This window comes from Galeopterus variegatus, unplaced genomic scaffold, assembly GCF_000696425.1.
Source record: "Galeopterus variegatus unplaced genomic scaffold, G_variegatus-3.0.2 Scaffold75, whole genome shotgun sequence".
Lineage (NCBI taxonomy): Eukaryota > Metazoa > Chordata > Mammalia > Dermoptera > Cynocephalidae > Galeopterus > Galeopterus variegatus.
This window is the reverse complement of record NW_007726186.1, coordinates 874,735-896,605: the sequence shown is the minus strand read 5'-3', so window position 1 is coordinate 896,605 and position 21,871 is coordinate 874,735. Positions and strand designations below refer to the sequence as shown.

Sequence of the window (21,871 nt, the reverse complement as noted above, 5' to 3'; positions counted from 1 at the left end):
ACAGGTATTATTTTTACAAGCATTATTTATGGTGATGGCACTAAGAAATAAAAACAACCAGCTTTCTATCAGCACCGCACTTTTGTTTTTTAAAGATGACCGGTAAGGGGATCTTAACCCTTGGCTTGGTGTTGTCAGCACCACGCTCACCCAGTGAGCTAATCGGCCATCCCTATATGGGATCCGAACCTGTGACCTTGGTGTTATCAGCACCACACTCTCCCGAGTGAGCCACAGGCAGGCCCAACAACCAGCTTTCTATCTGAAGCATCTCTTGCAGCCACTAGTTAAACTTTGTTTCCAGAGTTAGAATGCAAGAAACCTCCAATTTCTCACTAGTAAGGTTGAAGAGTGAAAGCAGCTTCCTGTTGTACCCAAGTGGTCCCTCTCTGAGTCCTACCTCTGCTATTTCTAAGCTTTCTCCCAGTGCAGGGACCCCTGACAGAGGACCTGAGGAAGGAGGAAGCAGGAGATAGCAGGGCTGCACACTGGCTGTCTCAGTTTAGCACTTGCTTGCCAAGTGCCCCGTGATGGCAGAACACCAACCTGTGACCCAGGCTATGTTGAGCCAAATGAGTCCTAGTGTAGACCTGAAACCAGATCCCAACAAGCCAGTGAGGGAGAACCCTGGGCAAGACCCGCAACCCCACCACATGCAAGGGACAGGCAGAGAACAGAGGGTGAAGCCTGTGCAGTTTCAGCCACATCAGCTGGCATTTAAGCTGCAAACCTCTGAACCCTCATTGTCACGTGGCCATGGGCCAGGCTCCTGCAGGCCACACACAGAAGGGGGAAGGCTGCTGCCAGTGCAGACAGCTGCCCCACCCAGGAAAGGCCTGGGTGTCCAGAATGTACAGAACCAGCTAAACAGATCTTCAGAGCTGAGAGCAGAGTGGGTGAGCAAACGTCCAGGCCAGCCTCAGTCTGGTCCCAAGAGGCAGTGGCCAGAGGACTTGTCTCATGGCAGCATGAAACTAAAGTGCCTTTCCTTCTACCTCTGTTCTTGCTGGAAAAGTCTATTCTTTGTTTTGTTTAAAAACTTCTGGCTAAAGAGATGGCTTTCAGTAAAAATGGCCAAATAGAATTCCCCATATCCAGGAAGTTCTAAGCACCCCAAAATGGTATCCAGCCTTCTGTCAGGCCGACCACTTGACCAACAGACCATCTGCTTACGTTTGGCTTCAGGGAAAACTCCAAGGGATAGCCCCGATGTAACAGAAGCCCACTGGACATCGAAGCTGGGTGCAAAGAGAAAGGCTACCCTGCTACATGGTAAGCTTCCTTAGGAGATGTCAGGTCAAGTCAAGTGGAGGATAAGTGACCTTGAGAGATAGGAGATGGCTGAGAGGGAGACCCATCCAGAATTCAATGTTCTAGCAGTCTAGGGGTCAGCAAATTACAGCCAAGCCAAATCCAGCTTCCTGCTGGTTCTTGTAAATACAGTTTTACCAGAGCAGAGTCATGCCCACCATTTACATATTGTCTGTGGCTGCCTTTAAGCTGCAACTGCCAGGTGAGTGGTCAGAGTTCTGGTCTGGCCTGCAAGACCAGAACACAGACACCGTGTGGCCCTTTATATTAAGAGTTTGCTGACGCCTGCTCTGGTGGAAAAAGAACTGAACAAAACATGAAGGTGGGCTAGTTTTTACCTCTCAACTCAACCACCTGCCCCAAGGCCACAGCGCTGACCACAACCGTGCGAGCCGTGCTGAGTTACTGTCCGTAGCAGTGCACACGGGGTATTGGGCAGTGAGGGCGTTGTGTGTGGGAACTACTTCAATCCTCAAAAGTCTGTCAGGTAGGTGCTGTTTACTATAATATATCCCTCTTTTATCAGTAAGGAAACAGAAAACAGAAGCACCGAGAGATGAACTCATTTATCCAAGGTCACAAAACCAGTGAAGGTGGAGCTGGGATGGAGTTCTCTGTGAAACACAATGGCCACACGTTGATGGCTGAAAGCTCAGAAGAATTTTCTCTTAACCTAAACAAGAGTGGCCACAGTCCTGCCAAGAGACCCTCCTTCTCCTGGTCTGTTTGGCACTGATGAACTGGCAGCTAGTTTGTGGTTCCTCTCCGGTCAGGGGGGGCAAACAAATCTGCCTTGATACCCCCACTGCTTCCTAAGAGAAAAGACCAAAAAACAAAACAAAAATACTTAAAATGGGCCATCAATACACAGAATGCATCTCGCTGGCTGGGTAGTGATCTCCTCCCTGGGTGACTTATCCCTGAATAGAAGTGCAGCCAGGTCCAACAACACGAGATGTGGCTGGCTCTGTGCCCCGTGGCTGGAGGCCAAGGAGGTGCCACCAGCAGTGCAATGATGCAGTGACATGACATCAGCACAAACGAGCCATGTGACACCCCTTTTAAATCCTTCCAGAATCACAGCCCTTCCAGTGCTGCCCATAAAAGGAAGTCTTTTTTACTCTGTGGGATTCAAGACCTTGTTTACACTATTTCCACAAGAAAACTCTCCAGTAGACTCTAGAAGGATTTATGAGCTGATAAAACTCTTCTTTTAAAAAGCACATTTTTTACCACCGATTAGCTCTGGGAATCTGGAGCTGTCCTTTACTGAATGCTTCCCCTATTCAGGGGCCTGCACGCAGCCCTCCTTCACCTGGGGCAGGGGAAGACTCAAATGGAACCCCTGCCCTGCTGTGAAGCAGCTGTCCAGGAGACAGCTGTGACCCCAGGAAGCTGGGGACTGCCGGGGGTAAGCATGCCGAGGCATCTCTGTATTCCCACCCGCTCTTGGCCCTCGCCCCCAACCTGAACTGGACATGCTGTGATCTGTGCAGGATAGCTCTCAAAGCAGAGAGACCGGATTCCAGAAAGGACCTGCAAGGCTGTCTCATGAACCACTTCTCAGCAGGTGGCAAAGCTCGTGCAGGGGTGGTCACTTCTGCTTGTGCAGACCTTACTCAAGCACTTGCTTCTCACCAGAGCAGCCCAGAACTCCCAGCCATGTAGGGGCTTTCATCCACAACAGGAAAAACCATATTGAAAACTACAAAAACACCCATTCTACTGGATTTTGGACACATCTCTGGGCTAAAAAGTTCCAATTCTTTCCTGCATACTGAAGACTTCCCTGGCATAGCCTTGACCTGTGGCATTGTGGAAATGTTACCAGCAGAACAAGTTGACTGAGTTTTTAGGGCTGAGTTCACACCTCTGCCCTCACTTTTATCCCACAGAGTTGGTGCTGGGTCCTTTTATGCCACCTGATTTCATGAAAGCTAGGACCACTCCTCAGTCATCTTTGTGATTTCCACAGTCACCATGTACCCAAAGAGGCTCAATAACCTTTGTGGTGAGTGCCAAGATCCGAGTATAAGGGAGGATTAAGGATGGACTTCAAAGTCAATTTAAAATGTGGATCTGGCAGGGAACCACAACCCATATCTGATCTCAGGATACTCAAGCAATACTCCTGAGGCAACCTGCTTCATACGCAGGTGTTGCTAAACAGCTAAGGGATCCTCCCAATGCTGAGCCAAAGTTCACCAGCAGCCATTGTGTCCCCGCCCCAGCTTTGCCAGAGGGAGGCTGTTCAGACCTCAGAAGCACACAGCTGAAGTGCCTTCTCTCCCACAGCGGACCCAGCAGAGGTTTCAGACAACTCACAAGGGCTCAGTGACTCTCCTCTCCTCCGGGATAATCAGAGGCCATTCTTTCATTTCTTGCAACAAAAGATCCCCTCTCTTAGAACACTCCCTCACCTAAGCTTGTCAGTAAATTCAGAAGGACAACACAGATTCTCCCTATGAAGCCAACCTGCTCCCTTTCATTACGTTCTTTTCTTGGAAGGGAGAAAAATTCGCCCAGGGGGTTCTGGATGGCAAAGCAGAAATGCCTCCTGAATTGAACATTTAATATCCAAAAGTAAACTCTCACGTGAATTTCCTTGTCACTCTATGCTGGGAACAGGAAGCACTCTGCCTTTCCCATGGCAGGTGGGCCGCTTCCCAGGCATATTAAATTCATATTAAAACTCCAGTCATTTGGAGGTGGATCAACCTTACGAGTCCCACAAGTTTCTCAGAGATAAACATTTACCCGAGTCAAAAAGAAAGCACAAGAACAGGACCTGCCGCCACCAGCCCAAACCACAGGAGAACTCATAGCTGCTTTCTTGGACTGTTTCTAAGCTTCTAAAACATGCCGATCCTAGTTCTGGCCTCTATGCTGGTACCGTGCACCTTAATGCAAACTAAGTAGGCATCAGTCCTCACAATCCATCACTTATATTTTGGCTCTCAAGGAAGATTTTTCTTATAATGGGCTGGTAAAAATACAGCAGCCACACTGTTCAATGTGGAGAGCAGTCACCTGTGAGGGACACTGGAGATGGATAGCCAGCCTCTAAGACCCTCAGTGATCCTTGCCTGTGGCACTCATGCCCTCGGGTAGTCCCTTCCCATACCGTGCAACCCAGAGGAGACAGTGGGGACCGTGGAGTGACTTCTGAGGTTGGCTCAGAAGAGACTGTGGCTTCCGCTCTTCTCCTGGATTGTTTACTCTGGGCAGGGTAAGCCAAATCTGGGCCACTGCCTGACTTCGTATGGCTTACGAGTGAAGAATGGCTTTCACATTTGTAAATGTGAAAAAAAATAAAATAAAAATAATATTTTGTGACAACACAGAATTATGTGAAATCTAAATTTCAGTATCCAAAAGTAAGGTTTTATTGGAGCACTCATTCATGTGATGTCTAGGGCTGCTTTTGCACCATAATAGCAGAGGTGAGCAGCTGCAGTCAAGATCGTTTAGGCCCACAGAACCAAACATGTTACTATCTGACCCTTTAGGGAGAGGGTTTGCTGACCCCTGCTCTAGGGGAAGCCGGCTGCGCATCATAAGGACAGTCAAGCAGTGCCATGGGGAGGTCTGTGTAGAAACTAAGGCCCAGCATGGGGCACAGCCACATGAGTGAACCCATGGCCTTGGAAGGGGACCTGCCAGCCCCATACAAGCCTTCAGGTGACTGTGGCCCACTGACAGCTGGACTGCAACCTTATGAGAGACTCGGAGCAGAGCCGGCCCTCTCAGCTGTTCCCAATTCCTCACCTTCAGAAACTCCAAGAGATAATAAACGCTTGCTGTTATTTTCAATGATCAGGTTTTGGGTAATTTGTTATATATACCATGATAAAAAAAAAAAAAACGGATACAGGTGGGGACCGGGAGAATTTCTATGCTGAGCAAGAAAATGCAAAAGAGGCCTTTTGAGTCTCTTCCAGCTTGGGTTGAGGAGTTCTGAAGAGGCTCTATTGGGAGGTCTCTTCGATGAGGAAACCCAGCGCCCTCTGTCCCTACGCGTTGCCCTGAGGAGCACAGCCTCCTGTCCACTGGTGGCCTTATCCTGCCACAGTGCAAACTGCAAGTGAGAACTAAAGGATGAAGGAATATGGGGTGGCAGTCAGGTGCCCGCACAAAGGTACAGGTTCTTCCACACTCAGTTCCTTCCGTGAGGACAGACCCTCTTCTAAATCGCTCCTGACCGTCACAGCACCCACAGAACCACGGAGAATAGCTCCCAGAATTAGTAATCTCAGGAGACCTGGGACAACAGCTCTTTGAGAAAAGAAATTGGAAGACAGCTAAGGGGGCTCAAGAAATACATACAGCATGTCGGGGCAGTTGTCCGGCTTGTCCAGAAGGCCACCCTCCATGACGAAGCGAAGGACCTGCTCATTGGACAAGCCCTGGTATGGCTGCTCGGCCAGCGTGGCAATCTCCCAGAGGACAACTCCAAAGGACCTACAGTGAGAAAAGAAACGTGAGAAGCTTGGACAGGGATGGGCAGGACCATGCTGCCCCCTCCTTGCCAGCATTTCTTCCACCTTGGGTACTGGAAAACTGTCTAGGCTGTGGTGACAATGCCTGTCAGATGGCCAGCCAGGCACTGGGCTGAGAGTGGGACATTGGTCCTTTGTCACTGCTAATGTTCCCTGTGGAGCAACTACAACCCTGGGGGCAGAGCTGAGGAAGCTGACACTGAGAGAGTTTACATTGTCCCTTACATGGTTAGGAAGCACCTGACCTCTGACTTGAACCCAGGGCATACAGAGGTCCTCATCTAGTCAGCCATTTACCCAGCAGGGCAGTGTCTCCTAACTTGCTTTAGCCCAAAGATAATAAAATGCAGACCCCCCCAGGCCCCAGCCTGGACGCTGATTTAGTGGCCTCAAGTGAGGCTGTTTCATAAGCTCCTCAGGTGATTCTTATCATCAGCAGTTCCAGAAACCTGTACCCAAGTGGGCCTCAACAACGCTGCATAAGAGGATCTCCTGGGGAGCTTTACAAACAGACTGATGCCTGTGCCCACAACAGCAGCTCTGATTTGACTGATCTGGGGTGGGGGCCTGGGCCTTGGGATGTTTAAAAGCTCTACAGGGATGTTGAGGTCTGTTGGGCCAAGGGAGCAGAGAACCCCTGCCCCACAAAGCTTGGGAGCTGCTGGCCCAGGAAGCCCCTGTCTCACAGGTAAGGGGATCGGGTAGGCCACACTGGCTAGTGGGGATATCCTGGACATCACAAAATCCTTAAGCACAGAGGCTGGCTGAGGAATAAATTCTGCAGGCAGAGCAGTGAGTGATTCTGCCATGCATGCACTTTAGCCTACTGGCTTAGAAGATCAAACTACTGGAAAACAAAACAGAGAGTACATGTGCATAGAAATTCAAGATAGATCATGATTTTTAAAAAAAGGCAATGCTGTAATCTGCAAAATAAACACAACTTCCCGGGGCAAATTCCCATTTACAAATTCTCCCTGGCCTTAAGCCCTCATGCTGGGTTTGTGTCAGTGCACTAGAGCAGGCAGCTCATCAGAAGCAGCCTGGGGGGCTTCTGCCGGCACTGTCGCAGGCTAGGGGTGTGTGCCACGCCTCACTGAAAAACCTAGCACAAGGTGTTTCCCACCCAGGGCTCTTGGGCTCCCAGCCTTGCATCCAAACCAGAGGCCTCTGAGGCGGAATCAGAGCCCTTTATTCGCTGCTTCAGCTGCTTTCCACAAACAAAAGGCTTTTGTACAAGTTGATACTAAAAGCAGATGTTGGACAGAAATAGAATCTTAGCAATCAGAGGACTGACCAACCCAAGGTCCTTTGTAGCTGCCAGTGACCAAGAAGTCATCTTCGTGTTGGACAAGAGAACTGGAAAGCCAAAGACCCAGTGGCCAAAGCGTGGCTTTGACAGGCCCGGACCCAGCAAAATGGGTTCCCTATCAACTTTAGCGGTGGAAGCCCTGCCTTCCAGAATCTGCCCAGTCGCATCAGTGGTGTGCCTGGGAGGCTGCAGCGCAGACCCTGCCGGCTGAAGGTGGCACAGTACCAGACGGCAAGCTCTGGTCCGCTGACTGCAGGCTGCTCTGACAAGTGATCCGAGGCTGTGGTTCCCTCCCGGCCCACTCCTTCTTCTGCCCCACACATTCCCTGGCTAAGTCAGGGTCTTCCAGGCAGCCAACTCTCACTGGACGGCTCCCACCCCAGCCCTCACAGCCCCGGCTGCTCTATTCCAAGCTTCCAGTTACTGGCTACCCACGAACTCAACGTCTCACACGGAACTGCCTCATGACCCATTCTTCTTCTGGCCTCTTCCCTGCAGTTGATGCCCATCCCACCCAGGTGGTGCCCCCTGCGGTCACCCTCGCCTCCTTTGAGTCCCCCCACGACTTGCCAATTCAGGCTCAGATTTGTCCCAAGGTCTGTCCCCTTCTCTCATCCCCCCAAGCACTTCCACGGTGCTGATGGCTCCTCGCTTGGCTGAAGCTTTACAAATAGACTGATGCCTGGGCTGCTTATGCTCCAGTTGACATGCACCTCTTAAAACACAGCTTAGGTCACTCTCCTGTTCAGGAGCCTTCAGTCATTGCAGAGCCTGCAGAGGCACTTCCAACCCCCTAACACAATATCCAAGGCCTGCCTCGATCTCTCTCCAGCCTGACTCCCTCAGGAAGCCCCATTGTCCTCCACCTGCTGCCAGTGCTTCCCATGGCCACATCTTCCCCCAGCAAGCTGATGCCAGGAATCCCCTTCCTGTTGCTCCGCTGGTGACAATCCACACTTTAAGGTGCCCTCATGACCTCCTTTCTTCCGTTCAGGCTTCCGCAACCCCAATCTGTCAGGATCACTTCCTCTTCTCCATGAGACTTCATCCCTCGAGGATGGGACAGTGTTTCTCCTCGCCCTGCATCTTCCATACACGGAGCACCTCACAACCACACACAGGAAATAACACAGCAGGTGACAGACTTGGCTTTCTGCGAATGCTAGTTGAGGTGAACTGGAAAAGCTTTCTCCTGAGCAGCTCTGGTCTGTGATATGTCAGTATCACCCACCACTGAGAGCCACTTGGTGCTGGAGTCTGTGGTCATCCTTCACAGCCAGTGTGACAACTGGGTCCCATCGTTTTTCTGCTCCACAAGACGGAAGATGAGCCATCTCTACCCAACACTGGTTGTTGCAGGAGCCACTTAAACATCTATCGAGGTACCACAGACATCCCTGGACAGTTCTCACCTTACAGATGAGCAACCCAAGCCAGAGAAGCCCTGTGATGTCACCAAGGCCACACAGCCAGTCAGAGGCATGGAAACATATGCAACACTTTCACGTTCTTCAAAGCAGGTACCTACTATGCAGTGGTGGCTGTTAACGCCTTCATAGAAAACCAAGTCTTGTATTTTATGGACAGATTTAATTTTTAAGCATTAGACAAATGCCTCCCCTTAAAGTCTTTTCTAAAACACTGAGGTTGTGTGTGTGAGCCTCACCCCAGTGTTGGTACTGGCTGGAGTCTGCCTGTAGTAACCACTTTTGCCTGCACTGGGGGGTTGTGCTAGTGTCCAACCTACCAGCAAATTGAAACCTACAGAGAAGTCCACATGGTGATTAGCCTCTAAAGCAGCAAATAACCCTAGATACAGGTGACCATTTGGAAAGTTCCTTAGTAAGTAAAGCAATGAAGACTGTCCGTAGAGCAACCCAGATACTCAGGAAAAGAGCACTCCAAGCTGAGGGGTACAACTCCACGTCTAGAGGGCACACTTGGGTCTTCTAACCCAAGCAAGCTATCTGATAGGCCACCGTGCAACAGGGGAGCTGCAGGAGAAGCAGCCACAGGGCCCAGGGGCCTGGGAACCAAGTCTTGATGACAGCCAGAAACCTGGAGGTGTTCCTGCTAGAGAACAGAGATACTTCCCTGGATGACTCAGAGGCCTGTCTTATCAAGAAGAGAGCAGGGTGTGCAACTGTGCTACAAAGAGAAGGGCCAACAGGTGTCACGGAGAGGCTGATTGAAGCACAACATGAGGAAGGCTTGCTGAGAGCAAGGACATCTGAAGAATCAGGCTGGCCTGTCCCTGTGGGGCAGTGAACACACAGTCCCTGCAAACACTTCAACAGCCTAGTCACCAGCTGCCAGAGACGCCAGGGATGGGATTCGGGGACTGGGCCTGACCTCAGGGACACCTTCCAATCCTGAGATTCTGGGGTCTCTTCCACAAAGTCAAATACGATGTTTTGTATTTTGTTCTAGATTTTAACTATTTAGGAATGATTGTTTTGTGCTTCTGAATACAATCTGAAACAATTTCCATTTCTGAGAGGGACAGCTTCAGTTTAGAGCCTGGGCAGTCAAGAAACCTTCCAAAAACTCCAACATCCTAGCCTTCCCCACCTGTGCTATCCTCAAAGGCTGTGTTAAAAAAAAAAACAAACAAAAAATCTAAAACACTGTCAATGCCTGACCATTTAATGGAATGAATATCAAATACTTATTCTTGTTTATATATATATCTCCCTTACTCGTTCATAACAGTGAAGCAGTCAGTATGCCTATATGGCCCTTTGTTGCCACCTGTAGCAAAAGCTGCTAACAATTTGGGTAAAATTAGCCTGTGAGATATTAACAACTCCAGCTTTTATCTTATGACCCCTTCCGACCCTGCCTCTGTTCTCCCTCGCTCTCACAGTTTTCTCATCCTGTAAGCTGACCTCAGAGCTTTCAGAGGTACAAAGTCTAGAATAAACAGAACATGCGCACACCCAGGCTTGCCCTCTTCTGCCAGCTCCATCTCTAAAAGTGATGCAGAGGACTTTGATTTGACAGTAAAGAGATAACCCTCTTGGACAAGATGGTTGCAAAAAAGATTGCTCAAGAAGCAATCATTTGCTGGGTCATATTCAAATGCTATTTCCAATTTGCACCTGTCTTCAAAATAAGATCCAAGGTCCTTAAACTATGAAAGGTTCACAAGGTTAAAAAAAAATGACGTCGGTCACTATTGAAATAGTTTCTCTCTGTCGTCATCCAGACAGCTGGAGTAAATAGCTTCCATTTCTGTAACACAACAGCAATGGGATCTCCCAAGAGGAAAGCCAAGATATTACCTGACATTCTAGGTGTATGTGCCAGGGCCTTAGCCTGCCAAGAACCTTGGTTGTATTTCAGAACCTGACTGCCTCTCCAGAATGTTGCTGAGGAACTACAATAAACAGTATTGCTGAGAAGCCTCTGTACCCTGTAGCTGATTAGCTTCCACTGCAAGACACTTTTATTATTAGGGGACACGTTTTGCTTCTCATAACCATTCCCGGGTCAAAGATGACGGATGAACATTGAAAGAGGACAGAGGATGGTACCAACAGGAAACACAATATTCATCAGCTTTGGGTCTAAATCAGGTTAAATCAGGGGAGGTAGGCAGACAGACAGACACACACACGCACACAGAGTAACTGAGAAGGAGGAAAAGAGAGAGAAGGCAGCCAGGAGGAAAAGTAGAGAGAGGCAAAGGCTCTTGGCATGTCCTGGCTCCTGGGAGCACAATCAGTATCTGAAGATAGAAAGAAATGTTGGTCCCGCAAATTCTTTAGTGTCCCACAAGTGTACTTCTGTCTGTAGCAAGCCCACTGACAACAGGAACACCTCAAAGATAAAGGACTGTGGCCGATGTAACACTGAGTTAAAGCTGTAAACAGGTAACAATGAAAAGAGAACAGGAGAACACTAAAGCCGTGGAGAGTGAGCCAGTGGGATTTCTAGAGGCTGGAGGGCTCTGGGCTAGCACTGCAGCAAAAGGCTCTCATACCAGACGTCTGAATGAGTGGTGAAGACTCCATCCTTAAGGGACTCAGGGGACATCCAGCGCACGGGCAGCAACCCTTTCCCTCCTTTCCGGTAATAGTCTGTCTCATAGATATCTCGTGTCATTCCAAAATCTGTAAGGTGAAGAGAATGCACAGAGTCACACTGTTGGAGCAGCTCCCGGGGCAGAAACAAAAGTGCTGTTGCTGCCACAGCAAAGGGCCCTACACCCCCCATGATCAAAAGTGGGGCAAAGATGTGCTCCACTTAAAGGAGGCCAAATATTAGGGTTTGCAATTTTATAAGGCAGAAACAGTAAGGGATAATTAGTTGTATGGCAAGCAAATACAAAGAATCTCTGCTTTTAACATATTTATAATTTCAGTCCTTTAAGAAGTGATTCCCGTTATTGCATTTAAAATCAGAGGCAGTTTACAAATTATCAAGTCCCAAGATTTATCAAGAAAATATGTATTGCATAGACCAAGGGTCATTTATATGTAATTTAAAAACTTGATCAAATAAACAAGAGTGTGCAGACTCATTTACTTTGTAGCATTGTCCATCACCAGAGGAAAGTGGGTAGTTTCACTGCTTAATAAGGAAAAAAATTTTCAGACAGACAATTTATGACAACAGAAGTGTACAGTGAGACGCCTGAGAGATGCTATTTGCGAGGCCCTGAAGCTACTACTTGATACTGTTTTTTTTTTTTTTTTCCTTTTTTGTCTTTTTTTACTGACCGGTAACGGGATCGCAACCCTCAATGTTGCGCCCGCACCGCGCTCAGCCAGTGAGCGGGAACCAGTCTCCACATGGGATCCGAACCCTCGGCGGGAGCGCCGCCGCACTCCCAAGCGGTGCACTCTCCAGTGCATCACCGGGCTGGCCCTATCTCTCCAATTTTTGATCATATGTTTCTGCCCTCCTTTAATCTCCCTCCCAGTGTGCCATCTCCCAACCCCTACCTTGGAAATACCAACCTTTCCCGTGGTTGGGACCTGCCTTCTCTCTCCCCAAGTATCCTGTAATCTCTACCAGCTCAGCTCTGATGGCTCTGGAATAGAGGGCAGTGAGCTTGGATTCCTACCATTTGAGGGGAGGACTGTGGTGCTCTTTTTTTTTTTTTTCCTTTTTGTCTTTTTTACTGACCGGTAACGGGATCGCAACCCTCAGTGTTGCACCCGCACCGCGCTCAGCCAGTGAGCGGGAACCAGTCTCCACATGGGATCCGAACCCTCGGCGGGAGCGCCGCCGCACTCCCAAGCGGTGCACTCTCCAGTGCATCACCGGGCCGGCCCTTTGATACTGTTTTTAAACATAACACTCCCACTTGTTTTTGAAAATTTCTTCCATTTTTCACGTGTGCAGAAGATGTCACATAATTATGTTTGATGGCAGGCTTGCTTTATAATCCTAAATTATTGCTTCTTTGTCAGAGCTTGATTTTCCACTCAATCATACCACCTTTTATTTTTTTTTTCCTTTTTGTCTTTTTTTGTGTCCGGCAATGGATCGCAACCCTCAGTGTCGCGCCCGGACCGGACCGGCAACGGGATCACAACCCTAGGTGTTGCTCCCGCACCTCGCTCAGCCAGTGAGCAGGAACCGGTCTGTATGTGGGATCTGAACCCTCGGCGGGAGCGCCACCACGCTCCCAAGCGGCGCACTGTAGCAGTGCACCACCGGGCCGGACCCCCATACCACCTTTTTGTACATGGACTCTTCCATTCTCCTTCCCAGGAGAAAGGGCTGTGCTACTTTTTAAAAATGTTCATCCATGTCTCTAACTCATGCCACAAGGAGGTAAGGCTATAAAGCAAATGCACAGAGAACTAAGTTCTCTGGACATTAACCAACGTAATTTACTTGCGCTATGCTGAGGGCCATCAAACTGCTTCCGGTAAAATCACTCATCATGGTTGTTATCCAGGAGACACTGGGCAGTGGGAAAACATTTCTAAGCCCTCGTGAAAAATAAAAATGAAGTGTTGAAGTCTTACCTCTGAATTAATCCAGAGATAATTAGACATGCAAATTAGAGGATTTGCCTTTACTTGAACAAAATGGAAAAGAAGAAATCCCAGAACAAAACACAAACTATCTCTTCCTGAACACAAGAGAAAAATTTTCAATTTTAGAAAGAAAAACCACAATTACAAAGAAAATATCACTACAAAGATGCCACATGGTTAAACAGCAAATACAGCCCTTGCTGATTTGGATTTAAAATGGCAAGTGCCATAAAAATGCTTCTCCCACTGTGATGCAAAGAGGGAAGCAGCATTAACTGAGTTCCCACTGTGTACTCTGGATGGGGAACTCATGTTTACTGAGGCCTGTCCCACACCAGGCAAGAGCTTAGTTCTTTCCTGCACCGAGTCCGTCCCAATCTCATGGGATTTGTGGTATTATCACTCCCCATTTCAGAGGCTAAGAAACTGAGGCTCACAGAATTTAAGGCACCTGCCCCAAGTCCCTCATCCATTAGTGGCAGCACTGGGACTTAAGCTTGTGGGTTGACTGGCCCCAGGTGTGATACCCAGTAAGCAGCAATCTTCCCTCAGCTGAGGGGCTGCTCTGCCGGTCCCTGTACCTGCTCCTGCTTTATGCAGGTTCTTCTCCAGTAGGGCACCTCACCTTTTAGAAAACAATGTGGACCCCTGGGTGGGGGAGGAGCGCACAGTACCCCTTATAAGCTTGGAAAATTGCAGGGAAGATTGGCAGTTTGGAGGATAACTTTTATTCCTAAGTCAAAACCACCTGAGGACACTGTCTTGATTATTTCTGCAACCAATGCTGAGAAATGTTTGACCAAGAAATGCCTCAAATGCCAAGAAAGGCAACTTCGGGGACCAAGGCCACTACCTGGACCACTGCGCTCATGTGCTGTCAGTATTAGAGCCCAGCCCAGACAGTTTGTGATTGACTGTCAACTGGAGATGATCACACTGTTCCCAAGAGTGAGTCTTGGCACTCAAGAGATGTGCTGGAAAACCTCTCCAGGGATAGGATAATGCCAGTGAGGTCCCCCAAACACCTGTGAGTTTAGTTCTTGGTCAGATCTGGAAAGCTAAAGACACACCTCCAATTTTGACTGTGAAATCTTCAGCCACCATGCAATTCCGGGCAGCGAGGTCTCTGTGGACGAACTTGTTGGCATTGAGGTATGCCATGCCGTCTGCAATCTCTCCGGCCATTTGGATCATCTTGCTTAGGCTTGGAGGTGCTAGGACTGGATTATTCTGTTGGAGATTAAAAAAAAATATTTCACATGAGAATTTAGGAATTTTTTCCACCCCACATTCTTACAGGATTTGCAAATCCAGCTTTGTTCAATCTGAGCACCACACATCATTGTGCTAAGAGACCAGGACTTGCTCAGAAGGAATGTATCATTATGGAGACTGTGACATCTGTCTGGTGGTAAAATCATGTGCTTGCTCCTGGACCACATCACACAGAGCTGCCTCGGGAAACACCAATTAGCACTCCTTGGGACGAGCATTCTCTAGTTTGGGTAGGGCAAGAATTATTTTAAGCAAAACATGCAATTTTTGATATTATGGATTCTTGGTTTCTCAAATTCCTATTAGTTTATATGTCCTTTATATCTGGAATCAAAGTAGAGGTAAAAGGAAGGAGAGCACAAAGGCTGTGCAGAAATAAGCAAATGTGTTTCCCAAATGGACACCGTATGTTTTATTTTCCATATAAGCACTGTTATAAACTATCTAATCTCTTTCTCTCCCTTCAACTTTCTTCTAAAGTGCAAAAACACCAAGATTAATTTTTCCACCTCTCAGTGTGGCATTCCTTGGATTATTATTTTCTGGGGGCACTGAGGAAAACAAGCACTTGACAACTGAAATCTAGCTGAGGCTTATCTTGAAAGGCACCAGTGTAAAATGGTGACAAGTAACATAAATAAACATTATGGCAACATGCTGCCTTGGCAATGGAAAAGAATCACCCCTAAATAATAATAAATCAATTTGGAAAAAAATTTTGTATAAAACATATTGCCACGTCTCTCCATCCTAAAAATAAGTGCAAAAACCAACCATGACCCTGTTGTTTAGATGCTAATTACCTTTTGCATGCCTTAGTAAAACAGATTTTACTACCTTGTTTCCCTGACTACAAAGCATCTGACACTACAAAAGCCATCTCGTTCTGACAGGTGTCACACATTACCTTCCTAGCTCAAACCTCATGGGCTACAGAGGAGCATGCCCGGGCTTTGTGATCAGACTGTCTGGGCTCTGGCCTGAGCTCCGGCCTGAGCTCTTCCATATGGGGACCACAATGGTTTCACTGCTGGGAGCATGACCTGAGGTCATGCACAGAAAGAGCTCAGTGGTGCCTCGCCTGTGATCAACTCAGTGGATGTTGGATCTTGCCCAGTGAGGTACTAGTTCCCACTGAGAGCCAGTATCCAGAAGCAGTATAACAGCTCTCTGAGCACTTCTAGGTGGGGTTCCCTACACTCAATGATACACACATGTGAACTGTGAAGAGGCTATCAAGCCTGTCTCTGATGACTTAAAATATTTATCACACAATTATCTGGGGAAGCGATGTTATGTCACCACTTTCAGCCAAAATTGCCACTTTCTTTTACACAGGAGTCTTCTTTAAACAAGCTTTTTCCCCTTAGGACCTAACATTTCCTTTTCACTTTTTTAGGGCTTTGGATATGCATGGTACACTAGGAAATGTGCAGGTGAAATATAAAGTGTATGCTCATAATTTGTAAGTATGGGTGTTTACTATGACATGGTCATTCATAATTAGCATGAAAAACAAAATCAACAAAAGGAATTTAGTTTTAAGCATGAGAGAGAGGGCCAGCACCTTGTCAGGCCATGGTGTTCACTGCCATTCTTGCATTCACCTCAGAGAGCAGTAATCTTTAATTCAGTCAGAGCTACTAAAGACAAGCACTCCCGTGCACCCACACTTCATGAGGTTAAATCAGCAAATCTCAACTAGGGTGGGAGGCTCAAGTAGAACATAGTGACACTGCAGGATAAGCATACACATTTTTATACTCAAAATGACTTAGAAAAAAATCTAAATCTGAAAAATCTACAGGTGAATTTTACATCTGAAAAGGACTTCAGTAATCACTTTGTCCAACCCTCTCATTTTACACATGAGGAAACTGAGGTCAAGATACCCATAGTGGCTTGCTGAGGACTGCAGGCAGCCAGAGGCAGAGCCAGGACTAAGACCATGTGTTCTACATTTTTATTCTGAACCTGAAATTGGGGATGAAGGGAATGAGTGTTTCATGCTTTTCAGAGGTGCCTTAAAGGATGCTGGTAAGAATTCTACCACGTATTCAGTCATTTGTTTCGTCAAGCTTTCCTCCTTCATGTTGGTTTGTGCATTACAGTGAGCCAGAAAAAGGCACTAACATCCAGGGGCCAGAGACCAATGCTGGGTGCAACAGAGCTGGGGAGGGCTGTAAGCTGCCGTGCTTGGACTCCTGGCTGTCAAAGAATCCCAAACACCATGTGCTGTAAATAAATGAAGTCATATGTGAACAGGTGCTTGGAACTAAAATTAAAAAACTGCTACTTGGGAGACAATTAAGTTGTAGATTAAAAGGAGGAAAAAAATTAAATAGAACAGCAACAAAAAAAATTCAAAAGGAGCAAAGAAAGGGCACTGCTCACCCCATAAGTAGCAACGTCAGGGTCAAAGTGGTTGACCTTCAGATCCACCAAGGCAGCCGATGAAAAGGCGGTTGTTGCTGGTTGTTTCTCAGTATTTATCTACCAGTTTATCTTAGAATTAATTACCTGTAAGTCATGTCTCCATATGTTAAAAAGCTGGCTTGTGGGTTAATAACTGAAGCAGGGGAGATGCCACAGTGACTAATAAAAAGCTGCATGGGACTTTAGCAGGCTTAAAATTTGAAACTTGTAATCCAAATTGAAATTTTTAGTAGACTAAGCAGAGATTGTGTGGCTGAGATGATTATCATTCAGAAATGCAAGAAAGACACTGACTCAGGATCAAACCTGGAATGTGGAGGCAGAATCTGAGGAAGGCTCAGACCACTGCCAATGCAAGGGATGGACAGGGTATGGAGAGCGGTCTTGTGGATGAGCGATGTCTTGTGCACAGAGCTGTGTGGGAAATCACCTTGGCAACTGCCCAGAGGCAAGGGTAAGAATACAGCCGGCCTACCACAGAGCTTTAACACACCTTTGTTGATGGAGCATACCCCTGAGCTACCTGCTGGGCCTGGGATGAAAAGCTGAACATAGTGGATGGGGTATGGAGGGGATACGCTGAGACAACAACAAGAGAAAATGCATGCTAGGTGCTGAGAGATGGTGGCTCCTGGCAAGGGGGCAGGCAAGGCTTCAGGAAGGGAGCAGCACTGAAATGATCTGGCAGGTGGATATGAGATGTGGGGAGGGAACCAAGGTGGAGGGAGGAGATGCAGTAACAAAGGCATAGAGGTATTTGCACAAAAGGGGATCTGAGGAATAGCAAGTGCCTCTCCCAAAGATCAAGGTCTACCTCCAGCTGGGGAAACCCTTACATAAAGGGCCATAACAAGCATGTAGCAAAAAACACTCGATGCTGAAAAGTAAGTGGATTTACAGACATAATATTTTCCTGCGGGGATTGTCTAAAGAACAGGAACAGGTGAGGTAACATGCAAAGTTGGTGAAAAGCAAAACTGACCTCCGTTTCTGGCCTCAGAGACCTGAGATAACTTTTGAGATCCCCCCGGGTCATCAGTTCCATGATGACCAGCGTTGGCTGGCCTTGGGACACCACGCCCAGCAAGCGCACCTGGGGGAGGAATCAAAAAGAGAGGACTCAGAGGGTGAGGGTGGCCCCCGCCACTTCCCCAGCTGTGTGGAACTGTCTGTGGGGGCCTGGGACCTGGGGCTCCACCCATCAGGGTCTGGGTCCCCTGGAGAACCTTCACGTGCGCATACGTATAGGGCTCTGAATGTAACCGTGAGGCCATGGGGTGACCGTGTAGAATACAGGGTGAAACACCAGATCCACAGGTGTGGCCACATATACATGGAGAGCCCTGGTGACACCCCCTCCCTGTGTTGGATTTTGGCTTTTCAGGGTCCTTTTCTTACCACATGGTGACAATTGAACTCCTTCATCACAGAAGCCTCGTTGAGAAACTCAATCCTTTCGCGCATGCTGGCAGCCTCATTCACAGTTTTAACAGCCACCCTGGTCTCGGGTTCATCTTTAACCACGCCCTTGGCAACCCCTTCATAGACCATCCCGAACGACCCCTGGCCAAGCTCTCGGCTCATGGTGATCTTTTCTCGAGCCACCTCCCACTCGTCAGGAATGTACACTGGAGGAGAAGAAAACAGAATTGAAACAGTCAAGGAAAAGAGCCTTTCCACCGACTTTCACCCATGGGAGATACAGAGACTAATAAAATGGTCAAGCAGGAGTCTAGAGCCTAGGATTTTTTTTACTCATCTTCATCAATGGACTAAAACACAAATCAGAAAAAGGAGGAGTACGGAGAAAGAAGAGTTTTTATTCCAGGTCAGGAAAAAGGGCAGAGGTGTGTGTGAGAGGTGATAATGTTGCATGTGAGGTTCTATTTCCTGGATGAACCCAAAAGCGGTGTTAGGGTCCTCGGCACAGACCCCAGACCTGTGCTATCTAACATAGTAACCAGTCCTGACCTGTGGCTAACCCAATCTGAAACGTGCTGTAAGTATAAAATACATGCTGGATTTCAAAGACTTAGTGAAATATTTCAATAACTCTTATACTGATTACATCTTAAAATTGATAACTTTTTTTTGTTTTATTTTGTTTTTGGCAGCTGGCCAGTTCAAGGATCTGAACCCACGACCTTGGTATTATAAGGCTGTGCTCCATCTAACCAACTGAGCTAAGCAGCCAGCCAAAATTGATAATATTTTGGATATACCGGGTTAAATAAAATATATTATTAAAGTTTACTTCACCTATTTCTTTTTACTTTCTTAAAATATGGCTACTAGAAAATTTAAGGTTACATATGTGAATTGCATTACATTTTTACTGGTAGGACTTCTGTAGTCTAAACAAGGTGTCTCTGGCCTGGCCTGTGACAGTTGGGCCTCTAATGAGGTACAGAAGCAAATGAACTCTGGTACTGAGGGAGACCAGGCGGTGACCAGCAAGGAGGGGCAGCTGCTGAGCAGAGGGGGCTCCCCAGGGCTCTGTGAACTCAGGGGCCTCCACCACTGAGTGAAGGGCTGGGAAGGAGATATGGTCAATACTGAGCCTGAGTATGATTTTTTCCCTAGCTTTTGCTTCTGTTTAGATTCAATCTTGTTTGAAAAAATAAACAGACAATTCTAGGCAGGAAGGAAGGAGAAAGAAAGAGAAGGAAAGAGAAAAAAAGGGGATGAAAGAAAAAATAAAACCAGAGGCTCCATCCCATGACTCAAACTGGCTAGGGTAAAAATTAAAATAAAATTAACCTATTCCATAAGATCAATAAGAAATTTTAATTATAACCATTTTCGTTTAATGCTGTACAGAATGTCCTTGCCTGAAGGGGAACCAGCACCAGGCTGCACCACACGCTGACTGGTAGGAAGGAGGTGGTTCTGGCTCAGAAATGCAGAAGGAATAGGGAGAGGGTATCACCCTGCGTTTGCCTTCTATGCCTTCAAATGCTGACCCAGGGGCTGTGGTTGAATGTGAGAGAAGCAGCGGACTGACAGCTGTATTCCAACATCCCCGGGTCTCAAGTATTCACCCTTAAGTGATGTCTTAAAGGAAAGGTGTTTATAATAAATTTGGCCCAGAAGACACCACCAATTTACACCTCTGAGGAGTGTCCAATATGGACTATATTAATCATCTTGAATTTTCTTCCATACGCATTTTTGTACTTCATACTACATATGTGTTTAGGAATATCACACATGGAACTCTGCACTCCACATAGCTTAGAAGGTTTGCATCCCTGAAGAAGAGGCTGATGCTTGCTTAGGAGAGTAAGTATGCAAGACGAGCCAGAAGACAAGACCCTTCACAATACCCTTCAGAAAGCATAGTCCATTTATCTCTGAGAATCCAGGCTTGCTTTTAATCAGAATTAAATAGGTAGCATGCCATAAAACATGGAGTTAAAACCAATCACATTCATTCCTTGGGAGGTCCCTTAAGTCAATACCCTCAATCCTTTTCTTTAAATTCAACTCAACTACTCTTACTTTAACCAGTGGTTCTAAGCTCACCAGCCAGGAGCGGTTTATGGGCACAATGTTATCAGCACTTTCCTGTAGGGGATTTTCAGTGTACTCTGGAGAATGGTGACATGCAGATTAGCTTTGGGAGAAAGAAGTTTTTAAGCACTTTTGAACTGCAATGTCATTTTGTTGCCCCTTGAGGAAAGTGGCTATGTGGTGCTTGTCAAAAGGCCAAATAAATTAAGTTCAAATGAGGTGACAGTGTTCCCACCTGTTGGTCTGAGTAGCAATACGTTTGTTTTTATTTTGTCTTGCTTTGTTTTAAAGAAGATGACAGGACCCATTATTCTGCATACTGGAAGCATGCAAAATTTGACTTCAAGTCACCATTAGAGAGTCTGATTTTACTGTATGAATGCTCTCTCTAAACTCCTGGACACTTCATAGTCAAAGGTGCAAATGCCAACCTCTGGTGCTTTATCTCATAGCAGAGTAGATTCTCTGGTATAATCTTATTCCACCCTCACAGAGAGGGCAAGTGGCCCTGCACTGTCCCTATCAATTCTATTGTCTGTGATGATGCCCTTGGCTTAATTAATTTCTTCTTTTTTTAAAAGCTATTATTTATACAAACACATACCTACTTCTAGCCGTTTTTTTAATGGGAAAGATCTTCTCCAGAAATAACTACTCTTGTAAGTGTGGTATGCCTCCCTCCAGAATGTTCTCTATGCCTTATATACACACACATACATATGTATGTATATATGCCTATTAAAAAAACAACTTTTTGAGACATTTATGTAAACAGGAATAACAGCCCTATTATTCTGCACCTGATTCCCATTCAGCAGGGGCTGCTTTTGATTGGCTTTATTATAAACATAATTGAATTAGAAATGATTAAAGCAATCACAGTAAAACCTTACACATTTATATGGTGCTCTTAAGTTACCAAAGTATTTTCTTGTTTTCTCATATGATTAGGATAATCAATTAGAATAATCATGACCCTCTATTTCACATCTCCTGCATGTGTACTTTCACTTCTTCTGAAGCAAGAAGGCGGCAAAAACTTCTTCTAAACATATCCACAAAGTGTCAGGCACTTATCTGTTAAATTGATGAAGCCGGTCCAGCCTTTCCTGGGGGCCAGCTTCCCTGCCTGCCCCGAGGACCTCACAGCCCTTTTCCATGGTGACTACACCACACAGTCAGCAAGATGCAGCAAGAAGAGCCAGGGACCATTCTCATCCTGACTTCTCAACTGCCTAGCAAGTGACCCTGAGCAAGTTCCTTCTAGGAGCTTGTTTCCTCACCCACAGGTGGGCATAAGACAACCCACCCACCTTGCAGGGGTGTAAGGAACAAAGGGCACAGTGTTTGTAAAAGCCCCTGGCAAAGTGCTAGTCAATGGTACTAGTGTTACTAGACCCTATGACCAAGCCCCCCCACCCCCCAACCCTAATCTGACTTACTTAAAAGGTTTGGATATCAGTATACTAGGAAGAAAAGATAGAAAAAAGCAAAAAAGAAAATAACCATCCACTACAACCCAGCTTCCC

The 21,871-nt window shown here is 46.9% G+C and overlaps 1 protein-coding gene across 2 annotated transcripts in view; it reads right to left on the bottom strand.

Annotated features, from left to right (window-relative positions):
- The window catches only part of IGF1R (insulin-like growth factor 1 receptor), a 284,737-nt gene that overhangs the window by 7,625 nt on the left and 255,241 nt on the right, over positions 1-21,871 (bottom strand). For both annotated transcript variants that reach the window (XM_008578554.1, XM_008578546.1), the window contains exons 16-20: positions 18,228-18,457; positions 17,812-17,922; positions 14,189-14,348; positions 11,108-11,237; positions 5,638-5,772 (exon numbers count right to left, since the gene is read on the bottom strand). In XM_008578554.1, coding sequence (XP_008576776.1) covers positions 5,638-5,772; positions 11,108-11,237; positions 14,189-14,348; positions 17,812-17,922; positions 18,228-18,457 — 766 coding nt within the window. The remainder of the gene's footprint in view (positions 1-5,637; positions 5,773-11,107; positions 11,238-14,188; positions 14,349-17,811; positions 17,923-18,227; positions 18,458-21,871) is intronic.